The 24,747-nt window shown below is 40.3% G+C and overlaps 1 protein-coding gene across 1 annotated transcript in view; it reads right to left on the reverse strand.

Moving 5' to 3' along the window:
* Positions 1-717: 717 nt before the first annotated feature.
* Positions 718-24,747, reverse strand: part of FHDC1 (FH2 domain containing 1) — a 36,785-nt gene continuing 12,755 nt past the window's right edge. Inside the window, exons 5-12 of the mRNA XM_086891353.1 lie at positions 16,823-16,908; positions 16,641-16,741; positions 13,921-13,991; positions 13,694-13,801; positions 12,726-12,796; positions 10,301-10,418; positions 7,926-8,090; positions 718-4,780 (exon numbers count right to left, since the gene is read on the reverse strand). Of these exons, the coding sequence (XP_086747479.1) occupies positions 2,735-4,780; positions 7,926-8,090; positions 10,301-10,418; positions 12,726-12,796; positions 13,694-13,801; positions 13,921-13,991; positions 16,641-16,741; positions 16,823-16,908 (2,766 nt within the window). The 3' untranslated portion in view covers positions 718-2,734. The remainder of the gene's footprint in view (positions 4,781-7,925; positions 8,091-10,300; positions 10,419-12,725; positions 12,797-13,693; positions 13,802-13,920; positions 13,992-16,640; positions 16,742-16,822; positions 16,909-24,747) is intronic.

Below are 24,747 nucleotides of genomic sequence, written 5' to 3' on the forward strand. Positions count from 1 at the left end.
CGTAGATTCCACCAGCAGCTGTCACTCAGCAGTGGCAGACAGCAGGTGCTTGCCACTCCAAACAGGGAGAGACACTCACCAAACTAGAAAAGTCAGGGGCTAAACAAGTTTGCAAAAAGCAGCAATTCCAGTCCAGAAATCATTTCCATAGCAGAGGAGGAAGTGTTCCCTGAGGACAAGGAGGCTGGCTGGATTTTGCTTTTTTCCTGCTGAATAGATGTTCTTTTGTATGCAATAAAGAAGGAAAAATAATGGGATAATGGGACAAAACTGAAAAAATCACAATTGCAGTGCAAAAGTCACCACCTGCTCCTGCAAAACAGGCTGTTCTGTATTTCCATAGTCCTGGGAGTTGTAGACCAGAATTTCTCAATAAAGTGTGCTAAGCTCAAAGGCATGAAGATAGCGACAGATCCAGACTTGCCAGTGCCATGAACATTTGTCTTGGCCACAACATACAGTGTGTACACAAAGTGCTGCATCTACCATCTAATGCCTTCCATTTATACCCAAACCAGTGCAGAAAGTCCCAACCCTGAAATGTTCAGAAACTGAAGTTCAACATCACGTCTCAATGTAAGAACAAACCCAGGATTCCAAACACCACGATTTCTGCTGCAGAGTCCTTCCCACAGTCACCCACCCAAGCTCAGTTGCTTGAGATCCCCAGGACCAAAGCCAAGAGTGCAGCAGGAAGGAGAAAGTACAAACCTCACACCCAGTAAATGGGAACTTTATTAAACTACCGAGTTACTCCGAAATGTATAAATGTTCCATTAAATACAGTCAGTTTTCTTTTACATGGATTTATAGAAATTTATTTACATGTCCCAAACACATTTAAATTATTTTTCAAGCTTGCTACCAATAAAATTCGTTGGTTTCTTAAAAAAAAAAAACAGGAAAAAAGTCAATCATCTGCTCTTGCAGATGCGCATACATCCACACAGATACAAATAAGAAGGGAGATGTTTTTGTATCTAACCCACAATGGAGGCAGTATCCAAAAAGCTTATCCAAAAAGCAAAATATTTGCCCTTGCATAAAAGTGGGCTCTATAAATTCTCCCTGTGGGACAGACTCAAACAAGAGGCCCTGTGCAATACTTCATGGTGTTTGGGTACAATGTCTGCATCAAGATTGGCTGGTATGTGGGAGGAGCTAAAGGCCCCTTGCCAGATTCAAACCTCAAAGTTAGCTGTCCCTGATGCCAGCCCGTGAGAAGCATGTGAGCTCATTCTCACTGAATTACGCTCTCCCAGCACAGAGGGATGCAGACAAACAGAGAGCAGACAAACAGATCTAGCACTAGTACGTCACTGTCACTTGTCCAAGGAGATTTCCCTTTTGGTTTTTATTTTACTCTTAAATGAGGCTTCATTCATAAGTGAATAAAAGGCAATTCTTTAAATAAAATACTCAGGAGAACAGCGCTTTCCCCACCTAAATACATTTCTTTTGGGAAGATGCACAGCATGCTGAATGAATTTTCTCTCATTCTCTTTACCTTAATCTGACAGAAGTTAAAATTTGTATCTGTGGGAAAAAAAGGGGTGTTTTTACTTTGCAAAAAGCTTATCAAATGCTAGGTTGAATTCCTTTAGAGTCTTTAAACATTAAAAACCACATTTGAAGCAACCAAAGAACTCTACAAAAACATTGTCATGCGTAAGCTCTGTGTTTCATGCTAAATATTCTTGTTGACAAGGAGGAGGAGTGGAGGAGGAGGAGGAGGCAGGGAAACTAATGGCTCAATCAGAGCCATTGCAACATTCAAGTAGTTTGGTAGTATACAAACCAGTGGAAACATGGAATGGTAAGAAAGTGCTCGGCACTACATTGCAGCCTTCAAGAGCTGAACTGCAAACATCCTGATACGTATCATAAATATATGGCACTTCTGTATGACCAAAAGCTGGCAAGTTTGCTTGTGATCAAAGCAAGTCAGGAGTAGTTGTCATGCCAATGGTCCTTCCAACAGGCACAGCCTCCAGCTGTGCTATCCAATGCAGCACCAGCCATATCCACTTGTGCATGCAAGACAATGCTGCCACATTCTTGGAGAATGAGCTTCCTGCCCAGCAGAAAGCCTTCCTCAGACACACATACACATTCATAAAACATGCTATAAATTCTTCAGGGAGGTTAAAGACAGCCACAAACAGCAAACGTCTTGTTTTACAATTTTTTGGTCAGCAGTTCCCAGTCTGTCCAATTGCCAGCAATGGACTTTGCAACAGGAAAGAAGAGCTCCCTAATCCAAGGAATTGAAAACAATGGAAAGCACAATCACCTAAGTTCATTTCAGTACTGTTCCACAGGATTCATTTTGACATCAAATAAGAAACCAACAAGCACAAAGGCTTGAGTCCTAGGAAGAATCTTATGTACACAAAAAAACTGGCCTTAATCCATGTTTTCTGTCACAAAATGTTTCATCTCGTAGTTAAAACTTCTTAAAACTTTTTGGCGTTTAGTAACATTTTTTATCACAAATGTGAAGATTTGCTGTTCTGCTTCCATTCCATCACAGTAGCTTTAAATACATTCAAATTCATAAAAAAAGGATTTAGACCAGAATACAGCTACTTGCCCTTTTCCAACAGTGTGCCATACTTCAATAAGCACATGATGCCATGTATTGGCAAGGTTACTGTTTTAAGGAATTTCACTACACAGATATCCAGTGCTTGGACAAGTGTTCACATTCCAAGGTTAAAAAACCCCCTCTCCCTTATTTCAACAATGGCTTCAGTATTTTACCAATTGTGGTTCGGTTTGCATCCTTCAGTTTAAGAGATGCCTTTTCCACTGTTCCCTGTTCCTTTGGTGCAGGCTCTGCTTTCGTGCTGACAGCTTCTCCCTGCAGGATGCTTCTCCCAACCACTCTGGCACTACTTGCTCTCTTTAAGGTACTCATGCTGTTCTCCTTTGGATTTGGATCATCAGAGGTCGCTGCTGGCTTCACTTTAGGCAGCCTCTGGGACACAGACCTTGTGATGGGTGGAGGTCTGGATGAGCTGGATAGATCCACTTTTGCACGCTTTGAAGAAGAGGCCACTGTATTCCTTGCAAAGTTTGGGACAGCAGGTGGTGCTTTAGGAATACTGACTGTGGCAACCCTGGTTTCATCTGCAGGGGTCTGGGGTTTTACAGTGGAGCGACACATCTTTGTTTCATCTGTCTTTGATTTGACACTACTCCTAATGGGTTTAGAGCTTGGCTTCTTGAGAGCGACTCTGTCCCTCTCAAAATGAGCACTGCTTGAGGTGACAGTGCCCCTTCGTAACTTTGGCTCTTCTACTGACATGCTGTGCCTGTAGGGACTCCTTGGCAGCGTGTCTGTTGTGCCTCGGACAGAGCTGCGATGCGACGGCCGACTTTCCACCGTGCTGCTCTCACGAAGGGCTGGCTTGGCTTCTGGCTTTTTCACGGTGCTGGGTGCCCTGTTTGACCGAGAAATAGGCACCACTTTCCTCATACTTTCGTTCTCAGAGGCATTCAATGTTCTGACAGGTCTGGAAGGAGCCGTGTGGCTAGGGCGAGTGCCACTGGATTTTGTGGAACTTGGAAATCGATCCTTTAGAGAGTTTGTCTTTGGTCCTACTAGATCTTTATTTTTTATGGGTTTTTCTTTAGGAAGGGTGTGCTTGCTGTCAGCATCATCCTTATCATTGGGAGAAGTGTGAAGAGACGGGTCCTTCTCAGAGGTGGAATTCAGGTTTGAGAAGAAAGATCTAGCCTTGTGTTGAGCTTCACTGCCAGAAGAGCATGCTTTGCCAGCCTCACTTCCTATTTCGTTGCCTGCTGATTTAAAATCATTTCCCTCTTCAGAGTCCAATGTCAAAGAACAATCAGTGGTGGTATCTGACATGTAGCACACTGGCCCATCTTCCCTACTTCCTGAAACACTTGTATCCATAGACATAGGGCTGCTGCTGCTGGGCTCTAAAGCTTCATTCTTGCAACCCACCGCCTTGGCTTGATGGTCGTGGGCATCTCTGGAACTTCTGCAAGCTGGAGGCAGCTCATCATCGGCAGTGCTCAGGGAATGAAAACTTAGATCATCTAGAGTCTCCAGGTCTGTCCCACCAGCATCTTCTAAATATATTAAAGGTGCATCTTCTGCAGGCTTTGCTCCTTGGATATCAAACTTACGTAACCCTTTAACAAGTTCACGCTCCTCAATTGCAAGGGCCAGAGCATTTATATCTGTGGACTCCTCGCAGGACACGTTGGAAGTGTGCAAGTTGTAGTTGGTGTTCCTCTGTGAGTAATGGGCACCAGGACCGGCTGAGCCGCTGAGGCGACTGGGCTGAGCTGGAGGCACCTGCACGGGGCCACCGCTTTTCACTTCCATTTCAGACTGCTGCTGCAAGTGCAAGGTATTTAAGTTGAGATCTCTTGTTTCTTTGGATTCCGTCCAGGCTACGTTTGGTCTTGCTTGTCGGGTGTTTGCACGGGGAAGACTGTTAAACTTGTTTGGATCCTCGTCTTTTGAGACTTCCAGGAAACTCTGCAACTCCCTGTCCGCAGTCACCCCCAAAGAAAGTCGAGAGCGTCTGGAATTTGTATTTCTGTACAAAGGGCTTTGAGGCCTCTGCTGCAAGAAGGGAAGAAATTCTCCAAGTCCGTTTTTAGCCAACATCTCGACATCATTTTCACTGCTGCTCCGCCCAAAGCTCCCAAGCTCTCCAGCTGCCCAGGATCGACGCTTCTCCTCCAGCTCCTTTCGCCTCTGCAGACTATGAAGTTCCTGGATCTCTCGTTCCCTATTCTCCTGAAGGAGGAAAATAACAAATACATGTCTCAGAGAACAGTGTCCTATGCGTAACAACAAGCCACACTCCTTTCTCCCTTTATTTCTTCCCATCAAAATTATCTCCTACTGCTGTCACCCTCTCCCAGCCTCCAATACATACACATACATGGAATCACCGTGGCAGCCACAGCCTGCAGCCATTAACCCTACGGAGAGCAGCTCCCTGCGTAACTAATGGCATGACACATCCATCCGGTCAACGTATTCAAAAAAAATGCACCAGACCTTGCAAGGACCAACAAATTGACCCATCAAACCCAAGCAGAAGTCACATCTTAGAACCACAGAACACGCTGAGTTGGAAGGGACCCACAGGGATCACTGAATTCAACCCCTGACCCTGCACAGAACCATCCCCAAGAGTCACACCATGTGCCTGACAGCATAGTCCAAATGATTCCTGAGCTCTGTCAGGCTTGGTGCCTCTTCCCTGGGGAGCCTGTTCCAGAGCCCAAGAGTTCCAGATGTAAGATGGAGAGCATCAGGTCCTCACAAAGTTTAAAGGTGGCAGTCTTATCAGGTGACTAAAACATCACACTCATATTTTAAGACAAACTTGTCTGACCAGCACAAAGCCAATGTGGTTTTTCCTACCTACCTTACTACAAGTGCAATTGCTCCTCAGCAAGTCCAATTTCTATACAGTGATACCTTCCTCTAACATTACAGACTGAAAACTTTGCAAAAAGGCATTGCTTAATTGCACATGAAAGTAAATACAAAAGCTAACACAATGCCTCACAACACTTAGACATCAACTGACACCACTCAAGCACCATCAATCAATGTCTTACTCCAATTTTGGATCTCATAATCACTGTTGGTTTCAAAAACTGGCAACTGTAGTACTGAGATTGCCCAGGGTAGGATGGAGATTTTGGCAGCTAAGCTGAGGGACTTTTGTTCAGGAAGCCATAGAAGAGGTAGTTTGAATTTGAAAGACAACACAGTAAACACCTTTTTACTAAAATAATTAGCAGTGATTTACTGTGAATATCAGCATTTTAGCTGTTACCTCTAGGCTTCAGATTTAATCTAACTACACCTTTGGTTGAACTTTCTGGGTTCCTTTCTGAAATGAAGAACTTGGCCTGCTGCAGCCAGTACAGCTGTAGCAAAAGAAGGAAGAGGCTAGTCTTAACAGAGGATTTCAAAAACGACATTATTTTCCATCATGTTGCTAAACCTGGTCTAATCAATGACACACTGTTTTAAAAATAAAAAAAAATCACACCTTTATTTGTCTAAAGCTCTGTGTAGTTTAATCTTCCCATTGTTTTGACAACAGAAGAGCTGCACCACTAGAAAAAGTCACCTGAAAGCTTTCAGTAAACAAAAGCCTAATGCTTTGTGATTAATGGATTAATCTACACCTCTTAAAGCAGATTTGAGACTACACTGGGCTCTGAAAGACAAGATGCATTAGAGACCTAAGATACCTGAACATCTAAGAAAGGAAAAATTAAAAACATGCATTTCAGTAAATGTCTGGCAGTAAATGTCTTGAAAGCTTTCTTTCAAAGGTATGGAATTACAGAATGAATTCTTGCCAAATGCTAAAGCTGAACTTTAAATATACCATTGTGAAGAGAAATGGTTAAAAATAGTTGCAGATATTAATACCATATTCCATATTAGAAAAAGAGTATTTAAACCTCACCCAGAACATGTTTTAGGAGATTTTACTCAGATGAAAAATCTATTTCAAGCATATAGTTAGACATGTCAAAAAACTGCAAAAAAATGTTTAAGTATTTGAAATAAGTGTAACATGGCCATTGTGGTACACGCCATCTTCTTCGACTGTTGGATGTGCTGTCTACACACCACATTCTTTTGTCAGAACTGCCATTTTTATTCTAAATTGTTCTGCTAATTTTGTAGGAACAACAGTCAATCCACAGTTAGCAAGCAAATCTCAAAATTTGCAAGCAAGAGTCCAATTTGTCATTTTTTAGACATTTGTCATTCTTTTTAACTGCTTACTACAGAGGACCCCAAAAGTCTTAGCTATCCAACAACCACTTGTAATATGTGACTATGAATGAAATCCTCAATCCCCAATATTTGAACATATATGAATGAAGTCACCTCTTGCTAAACAGCTGACTGCAACAGCTATCACCACTTGATTCTATACATTTGTGCAATCTTCACCCTCACGTGTTGTCTTGGGTGGTAAATGTTAGGTAAACTAATGGTACAACAGTCACATTAGCTGAACATCCTGTCAGCTCACCCCAAATTGAGACTGGTCTTTCTGAACGAAAGCTTTTATCCAAAGAGCTGACAAGTGCAGATTGCAAAAGAGCACTGATCCAACTAATTCATGCTCTTTATAAAGACCTAAGAAATAACTGTAACAATAGACAGACTTTGCTGAACCAAAACTGTAACCAACTCCAATAGTGTTCCTCCATCTTAGCACATTTCCTGAATTATACAGGACAAATTCAGGGTACTTGGTGAGTGAATGTTCACACTGGGGATAAAGTATCTTGCGGCCGTAGGCCTGTTTCACTTCTTAAGTTCTCACCCACAAAAATCCTTTGAAAGGACAAAGTAGAATACACAGCCCTTACTTAACTTGCTAAAGTGCCTCCAGCCATGTAAAGGAGGGCAGTGGAGAGCCCAAGCTAGTGTGGATTCAGGCAGGCACATCCAAGGAATGGCGTGCCACACCTCAAGGCCTTTCCAACGATCCAACAGTACCAGGCCAAAACCTGAACAGCAAGCCATAGTCAGGAAGTCTGTGCAATCTGTCTCACAGCTCAGCTTAGCAGTCACCAGCCTGCTCACCGGAAGAAAAGGGAGGTGCCCACTTGCCAATGAACAATTGGCCTGCGGGCCAATGAACAACCCTGATGCATCATCCCACCTGAAACAGAAGATGCAGAGCAGCAGGGCTGCTCACAATGGCCATTTCCCACCTGGCTTCTGGCAAGGAATGCTTACAGGAGCACAGTTTTCTGCAGCCATTTGAGCAAACAGATCAAATACTACAAGATACGAAATGCTCCTTCCCTTAAGTAGGAAAACCGACTTAATTCACGTGAGCCAATATCCACTTCAAAAGTGTGAGAACCTCTTTAAGTGCTCTTACCTTAACAGCCGTGTTGAATCTTATGCAGAAGTCCCTAAATATCTGGAAACATTCATCCAACTTCATAGTTTCTTTGTCTTCACAGAAAAAGTCAATGAGAGCATTTCCCTCCTTTTGCAATTCTCGTTTCTGGTGTTCAAGCTCCTTTAGATGCCTTACAGCAAACTGTAGCAAAAACCATACACACATGAACCAGACAGAAATTAAAGTCACAATAGGTCATGTATATATTAGGAACTTATGAAATTCATGTTCCAACCTATAAGTTCTTACAGAGCCCAGGAAATTAACATTTTGAAGGAGAACTCATACTAACAAAAGGAAACATACCATTTTAGCAAACTGAGTAAAGGAGGTCAGGAAAAATGGATCAATCAAAATGTACATTCTAGCAAGTAGGATGGAAACCAGGAAAAAACTCAAAAGCCCTTGAACAAACTTACAGCTTTAATTTTTTGACGAGTAAAATCAAAGACCACTAGAACACTGACAGACCTCTTGGGAGCTCCTTAAAAGCTCCTCATTCCTTGTTTTTCCATTTCCCCTTCAACAAGCATAAAGGATTAATTCCTTCTCCCCACTTTTCCAAAAGCACATGTGAACTGAGTCAAGGATATACATCACAAAATCGATTCCTTCCAAAGGTGACCCTAGACCACAATAAAAAAACATTTTCATGCTTGAAAGATAAGGAACCACTGAATATACATATATTTTAAGACATCCAGAAAATATTCCCATAAAGCAGCACTTTGAATCATAAGTGTAGAGCAATACAGACAGGATGGGAGTAGTTTAGTGGAAAAAGATTCAGGAGGAAGAGGATAAGGCTGTGATTAAACATTGAGCAGCAGAACTGCTTAAAACACTTTGATCAGGTGCCCTGTCTCCTCTATTTGCATCACCAGCTATCCACTTCTATTCTTGCACAACCCCACATCTGACACCACCTGTAGCTCAAAGTAACCTGAGAAGAAAAGTTAATTTTTCAGACAAATCTCTAACTTGTAGTCACCTAAATATTTTTCATAATGTAGCATTGGGGTGGTAAAATGCAGCTGGAGGCACTGGTGACCACTTAATCCAAACCTGCTTTCAGGAATTACATGGAAATTATACCATTAGGATAGGAACAAATATGACTTGCTAGTCTTAAGAAAAAAAAGAAAACAGAAGGGAAAAAAAGCCCCCCATAAAACCTGGACTGAAGATAAACTGGACAACTGATGAAAGCATACATCAAAATAGTTCCTCCCACATATTTCAGGAATTTATTCACAAGGGTGAAATAATCAAAGCTGACTTTAAGATCAGCTTGGTTATCACCTGTAATTTAGAAACAAAATCCGGAAGTGTTTATGTAAGGCATGCATTTTTAAAATTATTTTTTTCCCAACATTTCTTTTGGAATGTGGCCTAAACAAGGTTGTAGAGTTACATAAAACCACCTACTAAATTTTTAAAAATCCCAAACATGTTAAAACATAACATTAAAGAGTCTGGGTGCAATGGATAAAAGCCAACAATTCAGAGTGAATGAGGACAGGTATTTCTATCTTAACCTGCCCCTTTCTTCATCAGCTTTTCATCTCCTGAAAAACTACAGGGACTATTAACTACATTTGCAAGTTGAAGATCAGGGCAGGTTAAGTTCCAGATCAACACCTGCCTTCTTACTTTTAATAATTACCTGTAGTGTGAAACAGAAAAAAAATAATTTAATTGAAGTGTTTCTCGAGGTATCATCGCATACTTAGAAAATACCAAGAACTCTGCTTCCAGTGTAAGTGCTATATACATCCAGGCCTGTAAAGTCACTGCACTACTTAATAAAATTTTAGAAAAAAGAGAACCCACACAGATAAAATGGTATGGCTCTGAATAAAAGACTGTGTTAGGGGTAAATTAGTAGAGGAAAGAGTCCCTTAACCTTCCACCTTCTAACAATCAGTCATCCAGCAATCAAGATTCATATGCACAGCACACCCTCAGCTAAAACTGACTTGCTCCAGAATAACATAACATGCAGACATTATATTTTGGGCAGCTGCAAAGTACAAAACCAGAGACCACTCCAAATTGTCTTATATTTTAACTACTGATCTTCATCAGCAACTTCGCACGCACTAAACATGCTTGCCTAACAAGCCTTGGGCAATGTACACTCAACTCCCTCCCTGTAAAAACACAGCCCTTCCAACACTCTTACTTGACAAACAGCATGAGGCTGGAACACCTTTGTACCACTGACAGGCTAGGCCTATTGAAACAGTGCTTCTGTTTATTAACAGGTCTGCACAAATGACAGACATTCAGCTGAGGAATGCTGCTGCATTCGGGCGACAGCAACACATTAACACGGATATGCTACAAACCTGGAGAAAGTTTTCCATCTGGTGAAAGAGTTTTGGGTCTCGTCGGATGCTGTCCTTAACAGATCTTGTCTTGACAGACAGTGAGTGGAGCTCTGCTTCTACACTATCAATGGATAACCTAAAAATAGCACATATGGAGAATCTTTATCAAAGGGGAAGGAGTGGCCCACAGATTAGCCACAACATGCTGCAAAAGTGGATGCTTTACATGAGGTGCAAACGGGCTATCAAACAAGACCTGCCTGTTCTGGATATCTTTCCAGAGTAGACACTGAAAATTAGGAGAGAGATAAGCACATTTCTTCTTATTTGCAACCTGAAAAGATTCCCATGGGGTGTGGTTTCATGATTAACTCGAGTCAGTCCTACCCACCAAACCTTAGAAAGGTTAATGCTGCCCTGCCTCTGTGCAGGTGTTCCTCTTCTCTCCTGGTGCCTTAGAACTCATTTTTGAGATGGCCAGCCATCACATCTATGAACTGAAAATTAACCTAGGAAAAGGAAAAAGCCAATTTGTTCCAGATGGATCCTTTGCTTGGTCCAACTGACTACATGACTGAGTGCAGGAGCTACCAAAAAAGGGGGCCACAAGAGACCATCATCTAGGACTACCGATTTTGGCAGTACCATCTGGCATCATGAAACTGCATGTTTCACTCTTCTAAGCAGTCACAGCAATGCAACACACACAGTGTCAACCATGCAGTTGCAATATTTCATCCTTCTAAATATCAGCAGTGAAGCTGCTGCTGTGAAAAGGAACTCAGAAACTGAAGATCACAGGGAAGACCTCTGATCTGGTGTAAACTAAGTGTTCTCCTGGGAGACCCACATTCCATACAACAGGAGTTCCCATCTAAATGTCCCAGTCACTTTGAGGGTAAGTGCTTCTCAACCTATGGCATTTCCTTCACAAGAGAACTAAGCTTTGCCTAGGAATTGAAGCACTACAGTTTGCCAAATGATAAGAACTAACAACTGTACATATGCTCCTCCTAAGGTTGTTCCACCAGCAGCATGGCTTGCAAACACTAAAGCTGAACAACTTGTGGCAGCCTGATTGAAATGCACATGGCAGCAGGTGGTGACACATGTATAAGTTGGTCAGTACACACACAAATGAAGATAATTTGTGCTGGTTTTTCTCTGCATACTTCATCTGCAAGGTTTAGTTCTCTGTTTTGGGAAACACGGTGGTTTTGCAGCTAAGAAAAACAGTAGAAAATACAGGCTATATTTTTCTGCCTGTGAAGGAGGAAGAGGATGGCCTACAAGTAAAGAAGGCAAGACAATAAAAAATAAAGAACATAATGGTAGTTGTTTTAACATGCTCTAATTGGGTGGATTTATGCGCAACATGTACATGACAGTTCTCTCTAAAGCCCTTCCTCATGCCCAATGGTGAGGTACATATTTAATTTTGTTTCATTTTCATGTACAGAGAGCACTCCCTGAATAGACTTCAGCATTGAGTTACAACAGATTTTCAGCATTAACAAATGTGATCAAAGAACAAAGTGGTTAGAAAACCAAATTTGGGATTCTGCCTGTTCCTCTCCTGTTTGCCAGGGGGCTTGGATGCTGAAGAAAACTACATTCCCCAGCAGGCCACATGGCAAACTGCCAAAAAGGTGTGTGGGTTGGATGGCAGAGAGCCACACAGGTGGTCCCTCAAAAATTTTCTGATTAACTCCATGGCCACTCCTTTCCTCAGAAGATTTCAAACTTTTGCAGACATTACTTAACCCTCCATCAGATCTAAGAAACTGGATCCATTTTGCAGCTGGGAAAATAATGTAAATAGATTGCCCTAAGCTCAAGAGTAAGGAAGTAGCAAAACTGGGAACAGAACTTCAGTTCTGCTTGCTTCCACGTTTCAGATTTAGATCACACTGTCTCAACAAAAGTACGTGCAGTTATTGAGATACGAATCAGGTTCAGTTTAAAATTATGACGCTTAAGACTTGAAGCTGAAAAAATACAGAGCCACAAAACCTTCAGATTTTCCACCCAAGACAGCAAATGAAACCTCAAGAAGCATCTAAGCGAAGCCAGGGCCAGCACCTGGTACCAGATTTGTAAAAGTACTGTAGCTTGCTCAGAGACTAATGAAAATTGGTTTAAGGAAAAACAGTAACATTCTTTCAGTTCAATCCCTTAAGAGTAATGAACAGGCACAGGTATTTGACAGAAATAGAATTACTAAAAACCTATGGAGATCATGTAATAAAAAAACCTCATACCTGAAGGCACATTGCAGGCATACTTCTGCTAGTAAATGGAAATGAGGACCTCAAAGCTACAGTAAATATTTGTAAAGATCTGTTTTTGTGCCAAGATTTTCCTGACTAAGCCTCATTGCTTCACAAATGAGAAAATTCCAATTCCAGTCTAACCATAAGTTTTCAATTTTCTTTTAACTCACCTGGCGGCATCATGAACACTCCTAATTTTTTCTGAAAAGTTGAGAAGAGCAGCATCTTTCTTTTGGGCTTCCTGAAACAAACAGAACAAAACCAAAACACACACAATCCATTAACATTCCACCACCATGCCAAAATCCCTAAGTCTGGCAGTTCTAAAGCTTCTGTGAGGGTACTTAAAGGTTTCTCTCCTGCACTGTTTTTCTTCCCATTCAATCCTAACACAACTGAGTGGAGGACACCCCTTAAAGGAAGGCAGGGATCAGAACTGGAGATAAACAACAGCTTCCATTTTGCAGTGTAAAATAATAGCTGCTTCTGCCAGTGAACACAAGCCAGGTGTATTAATAAGGAATGTCAGGGAAAGAACAATTTACTGATGCCATTGTTTGAGCAGATACGATGCTTCCCACACAAACATCAGTTTATACCCAATTGTTTGCTGGCTGGAAATCTGTTAAACTAGTTTGTACAGATAACCAAAGTCATATAGATGCATTTAAATTCTCTACCTTCTAATATCAAAAGGTTTGAAAGGAAGGAAAAATAGCTTGAAAACGTCTGCAACAGCTTTAAAAGACACACATCAGTCATCAAGGGAGGAAAAAAAGCTATCAAGAAGGCTGCTCAAAAGATTAAACGGGAAGATTGAGAGAATTTTTATCAAAATAAACCACTTCCATAGTGTAAGAATTTAGGACAACAGGAGAAAATCAATGATGAGGAAGTTTGATGAAGGAATTTTTCTACATGATATAAAAACTTAAGTTTTCCATAGGGTTCTGGATAAGATGACCAGGGAGAGGTAATTTTTGGTGAATTTTGAAGCAGGAGAAGAAAGGCGAAGATTAGATTAAAGCTGTGAGAAAGCTGCCTTTTTTTGGAGGCACATGGCCCCTTTTATGGTCTATCAATGAACGGACCTATATTTGTAGAAGTTGCTTATATCAGCAAAATAGATTTTCTATACCAGAGCAACAAAATGCAGCAGACTCATCCCAGGTTTGTTTGCTTTTGTGTCCGCCAGCTTGAGCAGTGACGACAGTTTAAATCCAACAGCATTGCCAGCATAACCTCCCTAAAAAGAAACAATTTGCAAAAGAGCAAATGAGAAGCTGAGGCATGACATCAGAGCACTGCAATACTAACAAGGAAGTACGGTCCATCAGCCATCTCTCCCTCTGGGATGTCACTTACCGCATTCATAATATTCCCAGCCTGAAGGACCAAGTGCAATATGGAATGCAGTTCCTCACAAGTCATTAACTCTGTAAGGAACAAGAAAACTGCTGTCTAACAATTGTTTGTTTAGAAATATAGTCAGTTACCAAGCTCCTCTTCATTTGGAGCTTTTTTTTTTTTAAATTTGACAAGAAACTACAATAAACTGAAGAGGTCGTGGGAAAGATAATGGTACTATATAATTGCAATTCACAAGCACAACTGACAAACCTCAAGTGTATGTTCAGACTTTAACTTAGCAAGTGTGGTATTTCCAAGGCAACCTCCAGCAGCTAAGGAAACATTTGGGGCCTAATCCTGCAGTGTGCTAAGTGTCTCATGCAAGTGGTTAAGTATCCTCACCACCTACTAATTATTCCAGTGTGAGGTAAGTGTTCTGCACCCTGCAGGATCCATTTGCCATCTGCCAGGATTGGGCTTTTGAACAATTACTCTTTTTTTAGGAGACTTGGCCATAAGGCCTGAAAAGATAAGAGGCAATGTTTAAATTTTCCTTGCTTATCCCACTCCCACTATGAATCATCATTTTATTTCTGTACGATCACCAACTCAGAGCAACATTTATTTTACTTGTCATATCAAAGATGATTTAGCACAAAGTTATATTCAGTGTGACAAAGAGTCAAATGGAATAAAATGGCATTTTGAAGTTTTCCCATCACACAAGCCTGGTTCGCACATATGTTCATTTCTTTGCAAAATGCACAGTAGTGTTCTATCTCAATTCATACACATTTTCACTCAGCCACATAAGAGCAAAAGAAAAACTTATGTGCAAAAATAATATATGTGGACCAGAGGGATTTCCTTAGAAATAAGATGTGGAAATTCAAAACTGCAGAGTTAATAAATGTGGCGCAGCAAACCAAGTGACTCCAAATTTGCAAGTACCCATACGGCAAGAAAATCACCATGAATTAATGTGAGGTACTATAAGCAACACTAATGAACAAAATAAAAGGTGGAATCCTTTTGATTGCAGTGTAAATACTTCAAAACACTATTTTTCTTCCAACTCCACATTCTATAATTTACCCTGCATTCGGCTCCTCAACACAATACAGTAATCAATCATTTTGGAAGCCCATAGCCCTTGTACATTCGTATTTCAATACTGGCAGCCTGAAAACATATAATGTTTGATCTAACATGCTATAGGTGAGGAAGCAAGTAGGAAGAAAAAGGAGCAAATAAACAAGAGAATAGCAAATTTCACAAGGTCAAGAGGAGGAGACTAAACTAAAGAAGACTAAAGACTTCACACAGTAAGAGCCTGCTCTGCGTCACTGTGACATACACTCATCTGCAGGCTAGATGAGGATCCACCAGGCTGTTTAGACCATCCTAACCCTTAGTGATTATCAGCATTAGAACTGAAGTAGATATTCTCTCAGTTTAATTACAGGAAAGAAACCTAGGAGACAGCAACAGAAAAGGAGACATAATTCCTAAACAACTTCAGGCTATCAACAAACCCTGAAGTGAAAAGACCAAATGATGAACAGCACATGACAAAGTGGACTGAACACAGGGAAGGCCCAGTCAGTCATTTGCATGGCTGGCCTGATGCAGGAGTTGGAGACCAAAGTGTCTCCTCTCTGGAGGGAATGAATTCACAGGTTTTTTTACATATGTCTGGGGTGAAGGACACGAAGGACATTAAGGCGTGGCTGCTTTTATACATAAAATATTCCCTCACATACGGCTGTTGCTCAAAACACAAAGAACAATTATTTGAAAGAGATCCTAATAGAAGGCTAAACTCAGACCTAATTCTAAGGTACTGCACACTTTCCTGAGTCAAGGACAAGTTCAATCCTCACTGGTGGGAAAAGGCTTTTTTTCCTTTTGCTTTCACTTGAAAGGCCTGTTCTAATCACCAGCGCTCCTAGTTGAATATTTTACTTACTGCACCTTTTTATACCACTAGAAGCAGTCTAAGCAGTGATCTAGTAGCCTGTCAAAAACTTCCAACATGAAATAGGAATTTCATATTGAGGAATAGGACCAAGAGGCACTCGAGATACTGTAAAGCATTAATGTTTAACTGAAACCAGGAAGTCAACTATTTTCCTGCAGAGTAGAAGGCAGTACATTATCTTACAAATAAGCAGCTGTAGCAGTTCAAAACTTGTGAAATGTAAAGAACTAAACAGGTATGTAGAGAAACAGAAAAGAAAAAGAGAAAGCAAAGGAATAACAACAGTATTCTCTACAATAAACATTTTAACCTATCAATACTGCCACCTCAAAAGGAAATGGCCTAGAGAAATTTAGAAAATACAGTCATTTTTTTCTATGGATCTCTGAAAGAAGGAGCAGAAAGGTGTAACAACCACATTCCATCAGAGGGAGAGCAGTGCAGGAATGAGCAAACTGTACTCAAAAGCTGACATCCTAATTTAGTCATGGACACCTTTGCTTCTGTCAGTTTAGAATACATTACTTAGAGGCTTTGAACATGAATTTTATGCTAGTGTTTCCAAAGTCTGCAGATTTTTGATTTTGGAAGCAAAGATCCACCAGGCACACCCTGATGGCATTTGTCAGCGGGGAGTTAGCTTCCTTTTAATAGCTAAGGTACCTGAAATTCAAGCTCTGGTCTTCGTAATGCAGACTAATTAACATGCTAACAAAAACAAGAGTATTAGGCATGTCCCAACATATTTAATTACCTTTTGTTGCCCGTCTTATAATTTTCATGTCATCCTGTAGAGAAGCACAGGAGGGTGAGAACTCCCTCTCCAACACCATGGCTTCAATCCTAAGAGCATAGCTGGAGTACACAAACAGGTTTAGAACTGACAGCCAAAAAAGAATACTTATTATAAACAGAACAAACCAACTATCTCCTTACTTTGGCACCTGGATTAGTAAATACATGAAGAAATCAGCTTGAGACAGTTTTGATACATCTCCATCAAAGGCTTTTAATTTCTTTACCTAGAAAAGAGAAAAAAAAACACTAGCAAAGAATTTTATCAAAGATCAAGATTAACTTGACTTTGGAAGGCAACACCTTGAAAAGCAATAAATTTAAATGAAGGCATTGGAAAGTCCACCCAGTGACTGAATAGCTTCAGTCCCAATGTCCCAAGATGCTGTAATTTGCACACACCCCAACCACAAAAAATAATTTTAAAAAGAATGCCACTCTTCTCCGAAAAAACTAGCTACACTGAAATTCAGCAGCAGAAACCATGATGCCACCATTCTGATTGGTGATTCTTACTTCTGACCAATGATTGTTTTCATCACTACGTTTAGGATACTGATGATGATCTGAAAAACGACCCTCAACTCTTCAACAACTGTAAGGTACACCTGGGCATAGTTTCTGTGTCCAAAATATCCAGCATAGGGACTGCCTAGATCTTGTTGACACAACACAACTGAACTTTAGTTATGGGGTTTTTTCAAGATGCTTGAACCATTTACCCTAAAATGCTCCTAAAGGGTAAACTTCATGATCTTGAGTTTATACCTTTTTCACCCATATGAAATATTTTAAAGCTAGATGCAATCTTGCATTTTAAGTAATTTGTTGTCAGTACTCTCAGTACTCTGAGGACACAATTTACATGCCAAGGAAATACCACTGCATTAATTTTTTCGATCTTCCTTCCCAGCTCCACCAAAATCCATATATTTGCATGATCTGAAAGCCACTGATCCACCCACATACTTACTATTTGTTTATACAGAAGAACTGAAAAATACATGCACATATGTTTAAGCGTAACTGGATTTTCTTCCACATCTTCCAACACAACAACTGAGTCCAAAAGCAGAGCTCACTCTCAGTTACCCTATTTCTTCCTTCGACCAACAAGTTCACACCCAGCAGCAGTTGCATGTTTCCACTGATTTATACACTAGCTCATCATCCTTTGTGTGACATCACACTTCAAGCCCATTCACAACCACATTTACACAGATGGTCTTCAGTTTTAGAAAGCTTATTAAGCTATTGGACAGAGGCCACTGCACCAGGGCAGCAATAGTTGCCTCACCACCATGATTTAGCAAGATATCCACAGGGTTTTTTTAAAGAATCAACCTACAAATTAATCACTTCAGTTATTTTTCTGCTTTGACAGTAAAAAAAGCAACTGACCTGTAGCAATAGACAAGTAATATGCTATGCCAAATCAGGATTCTTTTAACAGCTTTTTTTTCTGCTTTATTCCCATTTTTTTTCACACCATAAAATATAGAAATGTTGAGAACACATTAAGAAAGAGAAAAACAAGTTAAACATAGAATGGAAAATAATTCCTTTTTGAATTAAAAAATGCATCAACAAACAAATGAACAGGAAGAAACCTAACAAAAACTTATGATCAAAAAAGAGACCTCTAATCAGAGAGCAATTTTTACTCAGGCTATCTAGCTTCATTTCCTAACACTGCCATCACCCCTCCCCTCCCATTTAACTCAAGACACTCAGACAAAAGCTTCTTCTAAAGATAAACAGCATATCCATTTTTTTTAGGCCTGAGAAAACTCCTAATTTACTGAGTAATTCAAGAAGTCTGCCAACAAAAAAACAGGAAAGACCAGACTTAACATTCCTGATAAATCTAAGGTGTTAAATGAGCAAGAAACAAACCCAAAATAAACACTTTTTCTACACCATTAAGTGGGGAGTGAGAGATAGTATACTATCTCAGTCTTTAAAGGTGTTCTTTAACCTGGCTTCCCAAAAATAGTGGTCTGCAAGCTAAAAAGCAAAAGCCAGCAAATTCTCCAACCTCATTTTAGTATCTTGCAAATATCAGAGTTTGACTGAAAAGGACACAGGCATTCAGATATGGGAGAGAGGGAGGAAAGAAAGAAAAGCAGCCCACCAATAAAACCCACGCCACCTCACCAAAATCAGATCATATAAGCCACAGGTTAATTATAGGAAGATGCAATTTGAAGACTTTAATACACAAAAAGTGAACAACCAGATCCTGAGACACAGAAATATTTACTTATTCATGCTACAAGTACTATATTTAAATATACTTTCAACAGTAAGTAGCAATCAATGTTTTCCATGTGGAATTTCAGTTTTACATGCACTGGGTGAAATCCTCCTTCTATCCCACTAGGAAAAATGCCTGGAGTCATACAATTGAGTACAAAATCCCAGAATTAATTCAGAGGAGCAACATTCCTAAACATGCACAACAGAAGACATTGACAAGGCTGCCTTCTGATGGGTAGGATGGGGTATGAATATCACTATGCAAAAGGCTTTTGGCAATAGTCAACCCAGAAGAAAGTCTGTGTAATCAGACTTGAAACAAAGATGTGCCCACCACCTGATTCCACTTTTCCCACCTTAGCCCCCACTGTCTGCTCCTTAGATATCCCAAACTACCTTTGTAAGAAGCATCAAGGCAGCTCATCCCCAAGAAGCCCAGAACCCAAGGATGGTGGAGAACAGCAACCCATTCCACAAACACACAAAACAGGAACACGACAGAGTTGTAAGGTCCTTTTCACCTGGAATTCAGCAAACACAGTCTGCTTCTCCATACATGTCTTAAGTTTTTCACGCAGAAAACTAAATTGTCTGTTACCTTGGCCTTAGAACTGTAAATAGTTTGGAAAATGACTAAGGTAAAGACAGGACAGCAATTATTCTGTGCTCCCCTTTTTTGTTAAAAAATTCATAATTTAAAAATAATTCTCAGCATGAGGGAAAAAAAAGATGTTACTTGACTTTATCAACACTACCAATAAACTAAAAAAACTTCTGAACCCCAAAGTTAAAAAATTACTGGAACATATTTTGGATGCCTGTCATTAACCATTCCAAGCAAGACTATTCAAAATCCCATGGGACTGCCTCTACTCTCTGCTGCCATGTTGTCCAAGTATTCTGGAAGAAAACTGACATTCTCTGATGGCTCCCAGAAATGGGGGTCAAATTCAAATACCAATTGCATCCAGGAGCTGCAAAGAAACCATGGGGATTGACAACAATGTTCACTATTAATCATGTTAACAGATACAGTAGATAGTAGAACACAAGAGAGCTGAAAATGTGGCTTATTATAAAATCATAATGAATAACCCTACCAGTTCTGGCCTTGACTCCTCTCTTGAAGCACAAAACTTTTCCACAAGAGTAGGCAGCCACATACCAAGATATGGCAATGTAATGTGTATATTCAAGAGAGCTTAATTACATTGTATGCTCAGTTCTATATTACTCAAATTGGGTGCTGAGCAACTAATTTAATTTTTCATTACATTTGTATATGGAATATGCATTTGCACTGTCCATGCATGCCCATGCACACTAAATCTGATTTCAGATACACAAGGTTCTCACATACGTAATTTGCTTAATTTTAAGAACAGTTATGAAACATAGAAAGCATGATCTTTGATTTGACTTGTGAACAATTGCAGTAGAGATGCCCATTGCAAGTATGCCATTATACCTGGCAGACATGAAAGCTACTGTATTCAAGTTCTTAGTAATTTTTAAGCTATCAGTAGCACTTCTAGTAGGATTTTATTTCATGGCATAAAACAGGTACCTTGCTGGATCTTGTAGCTATGCAGGATCTTTGAAGAAGAGGAACAAACATTTTCTCTGTGGGTTTGGTTTTTCTACTATTATTATTATTTAATATCTCCATACAACTGCAAATATTCAAGAAACTAACAAAAATGAGAGTTAAAAAATGCCAATGCCCCAAAAAGCATCACAGTGGAATCCAGCTACAAGGGCATGTGGGAGAGCAGCAGATGTATGTGGCAGTGAGGCAGGATGGGGCACAATCCAGGGCAGCGGCAAACCACTATCAGCAAATGATAAAAAGAAAGGGAGAAAAACCTGCAGGTAATCATAAAAGGGTAAAAAAGGAAAAGGAGATGAAAGCTCTGAAGGATGGTCAGCCCTATAAAGCACTGGCTGAGGAAAGGAGGGGGCATTTAACTAGAGACATGGTTTGAAAAGGGTAGAGATGACAGAAACAGTTCCAATAAAGCAGGTGACAGACGAGTTTGAAATCAGAGTACAAGAGCAAAGGACAGGCTTGAGACACTATAAAGGAAGTTAAGACATTGTGTTGATAACCTGGGCGTGCATGTGTGTGGGTGAGCTGATCACCAGTATGATATGCTCTCTTCTGTATGTATTTAAAGTACAAATTCTGGCTATTCTAGCTCGTTAAACACTGGACTCTCTCAACTTTTACCAGTCTGGGCCTGTTGAAGAGTGCAGTAATATGCACATAAAAGCAGCTAAAAGCTTCTTCTCTGCTCTCATCAGGATGCCAGTAAATAAAAGCTGTCAGGCATTTCAACAGGGTATCATTCAGAAACAAGCCAGTATCTTTTCAGAAGTGATACAGCAGAGAAGACAACTGCTTCAGTCAAGGTTCCCTGGAAAACAAACAAACTGAAAAAAGGGATGAAGGAGAGCAGATTCCAAATAGGTGTTTCTTTCTCCTTACAAAACTGCTAAGCACAGTATGGTACAAAGAGCAGGGCTTCTAAGAAGGGTTAAACAAAATCAGTGATCTTATCCTACTTGTTGATGTGTTGAGAATTTTTACAAATCTGCTTGGCCTTTTTTCTGACCACTCTATAGTGGCCAGGCCACACATCCACAGATAGTCCTGAGCAAAATGTTGAGCAGAGCCTTGCAGCAAGCTCCATCGTGGCCAGCTTCAGGTATTTGTCAAGTTTTTCAAATTAAGCATTTGAAAATACCCAAACATTTTAAGTTGTAGGAAAGACTTCATAGGAGTGCCAGTATTTCAATAATAGTCTTATTCAGTTTGAGAAACAACATTCAGTAAGGTATTTGCCATTTACACGCAAAAATCTCCACAGCTTTGATAGCTGTTGGGATTTTTCATAGAAAATTGCTAGAAAATTAGTAGTAATGACACCTATTTCTGCATGAAAATAGAGTTGCCACATTACAATATGGCAAATAGAATAATTTTAAATACAACAGAGGTTAGATGTATCTTAGCCTAAGTTCCTAGCCTCCATTGTCAAAAAGCTGGATTATCATCAAGTGCCTGAGATACTATGAACTGAAATGATCTAAAATATGTCACAAATGTCAAACAAGCACAATCAGGTAATGTGACTGGATATCACAACACTTCTAGAGAAGATACAATTGGAGTACAAACCTGGTGCTTATTCACACCAGGTAAACCGTACTAAAACTTTTTAGTAAAAAAGAAGACACAAAATAGACCAGAGCTGCCTTTTCTACAGCTATGACCAGAAATGGCACTCCTCTCCCTCCTTTCACTTCAACATACTAAGGATTTGTGGTAAAATAAAAAAGAAAGAACAGAAGACATCTCAAAGCAGTTACTTTCACAGTTAGAGAAGGCACTTGGCCCGCATTCCAACTTGCAAGCAACCTGTGCATAAAGGCAAATGTGTCTGTAAACACCTGAGCTGCTGCAAAGAGCATACAAAGAGGAACTGCAGAAGCCCACCCATGGTTACACCAAGACAGTCTGCCCTGGTAACTGAATAGCTACTAACCTTTCAGGACCTGAGTGCTTAAGTCTTGGCTCAGAGTAATTCTCAACTCTTACAACAACAAAGCAGGTCTTTAGGAGAACAGGAAGTATTGAAAGGGCAATCCCAGGGAATCCTTGCTGAGGATGGGTGCAACATTGTGCAAGGACAGGCCAATGTGATGACAGCTTGCCAAAGTTATCTCATGTGATATGACAGAAATGAAGGAGCATTAAACAGAAGAGGGAACAGCAGAGTAACACCACTTCATCTGGTATTTCTAATGGTTCTGGATTGTTTGCATGTGGGGCTGTAAGTTTCTGATGCCTTTCCCTCAGCAAATGGTGAGTCACTATTCTAGGAGACAGGTATTCAGACTAGCAGGCTGACAATAAACTAAGAACCAGTAAGGCAACATAGGAGGAGAACAATGAACATACATTTATGCGAAAATGGTGAAAAAGAAAAAAAAAAAGCTCTGAGGCTTCTAAAAAGAACGAAGTTTTTAACTGCCTACTCTAAAATTTTAGGAGCTGCTGTAGTAAATTTTAGGAGCCACTGGACCCACGTATTCTTTGACCCCACCAAGTATGATGACATGAAGGCATGGAAACATTTTTCCATACCAGCAGAAGCATCAGTTCCTTACATTCAGGATTTTCTCCCTGTCTTGCCACCATCACCCAGCTCTCAAGGGGAAAAATCCAAAAATGTTAAACAATTATGAGAAGAATAACAAAGAGAAAAGGAGTATTTCCTTTTTCTGATGCATGAAATTAATTCAACACAGACTAACACCTGCACAGTGGAAAGTAGCCTCTCTCCAGCCTTCCCTTGGGAACAGCAATAAATCTCATGTCTGATTTCCCTCATTTTCTAATTCTCTTCTGCATCATAGAATATCTTCTATTAATTTCTCAAGTGACTCTTTAAAATCACTTCTTAAGTTCTCTGGCCCTACTATCCTGATGGACAGGCCTGTCTATCTACGCTCTAGCTGAGCATTGCAGACAAAATTGATAAAATTCAACAGCTTACACTGCAATTGTAGCTCAATGACAACACATAGTTACATCACATAGACTACACTATGACACTTGTCATAAAATAACAGCCAAGACCTAAGACAGAAAGAGTAAAAGAATAAAAAGTACTTTTCTTTCTGTCTAATTTTCTGACTATACACAGAGTTAACTAGAACTCACTCTCTTTCTAGTTACTATTCCACTGTTCTCCTCTGTCTGACTTTCAGAGGAAGGAGATAAATTCTGTTTATATAATGGAACATGTACTAAAATGCAAACAAAGAGGGAAGACGGAATGGTTTTCAGGTCCCAGAACTACTGTCACCTATTTTTTTTATGAATTACTTTTCAACTTGTTGGCATCCCCCAACTCTAAGAGATATATTAATCAAGCATACTAATGTAACACAATTTTTACAAGATTCTCTGCGAAGGCAGCCCAATTTAGAGTCATAAATTTGACAGCAAAAGACTGTAACATGTTCTACTGATGACTGGATCCAAGATTTGCAGCTGCACAGAGGAAACAAAGTGCTTTGACAGTATGACCTTGAAGTGGTAAAGTATGTGAGTTGAGGCTGATCTGTATGTGGACCTTAGCTTAGCAATTTCCCAAGTTTTAGACACTCACTTTGATGTGAAGCACTCAAGCAATTCTAATGCTAATTTTGTCAGGTTTGAGGTTTACATTTCTCTCACGTACATACAAATGGGTCAGTGCCAATAGTGAGCAGGCAAGGAACTCTACATCATTAAGCAGGGCTCCCAGGTCAGTTGATGAAGCTTCACATCTCTAATCATGTGAATAGACTTGAAGTTTGGGACTAGGAGGTGGGAAAGCCGCACTTGGGTGTTGGTCACATGGTGATCACAGGAACATTGAGAAGGTATTGCTGGTGATTCTCTGCCTTCTAACACGTCTCCTTTGAGCACTAAGCCACGTTAACAAATTCCATGGGTGCTGCACATTGGAGCTTCCTTTCTGCCCTACTGAAACCAGGCCCAGGAACAGACCCAGACAAACCAAGCAGGCAGTGAACCAGAAGGCAAAACGGCAGTAGCACAGGGCTACCAATATTCAACTCAGAGGCACAGCAATGGGAAAGCATGAGGCAGCTGCTGAAGTGAAATTTGTTTGCTTAGAATATACTTTGATTCTGAATTTTCTAACCTCCCTAGAGCAATTATCTGCACAAAGAAAGGTTCCAGGCCATGCTGTTTATGGGACAAAAGGGACATCATAAAAACAAAAGAGGTC

This window comes from Cyanistes caeruleus, chromosome 5 (genome assembly GCF_971803275.1).
Source record: "Cyanistes caeruleus chromosome 5, bCyaCae1.hap1.1, whole genome shotgun sequence".
Lineage (NCBI taxonomy): Eukaryota > Metazoa > Chordata > Aves > Passeriformes > Paridae > Cyanistes > Cyanistes caeruleus.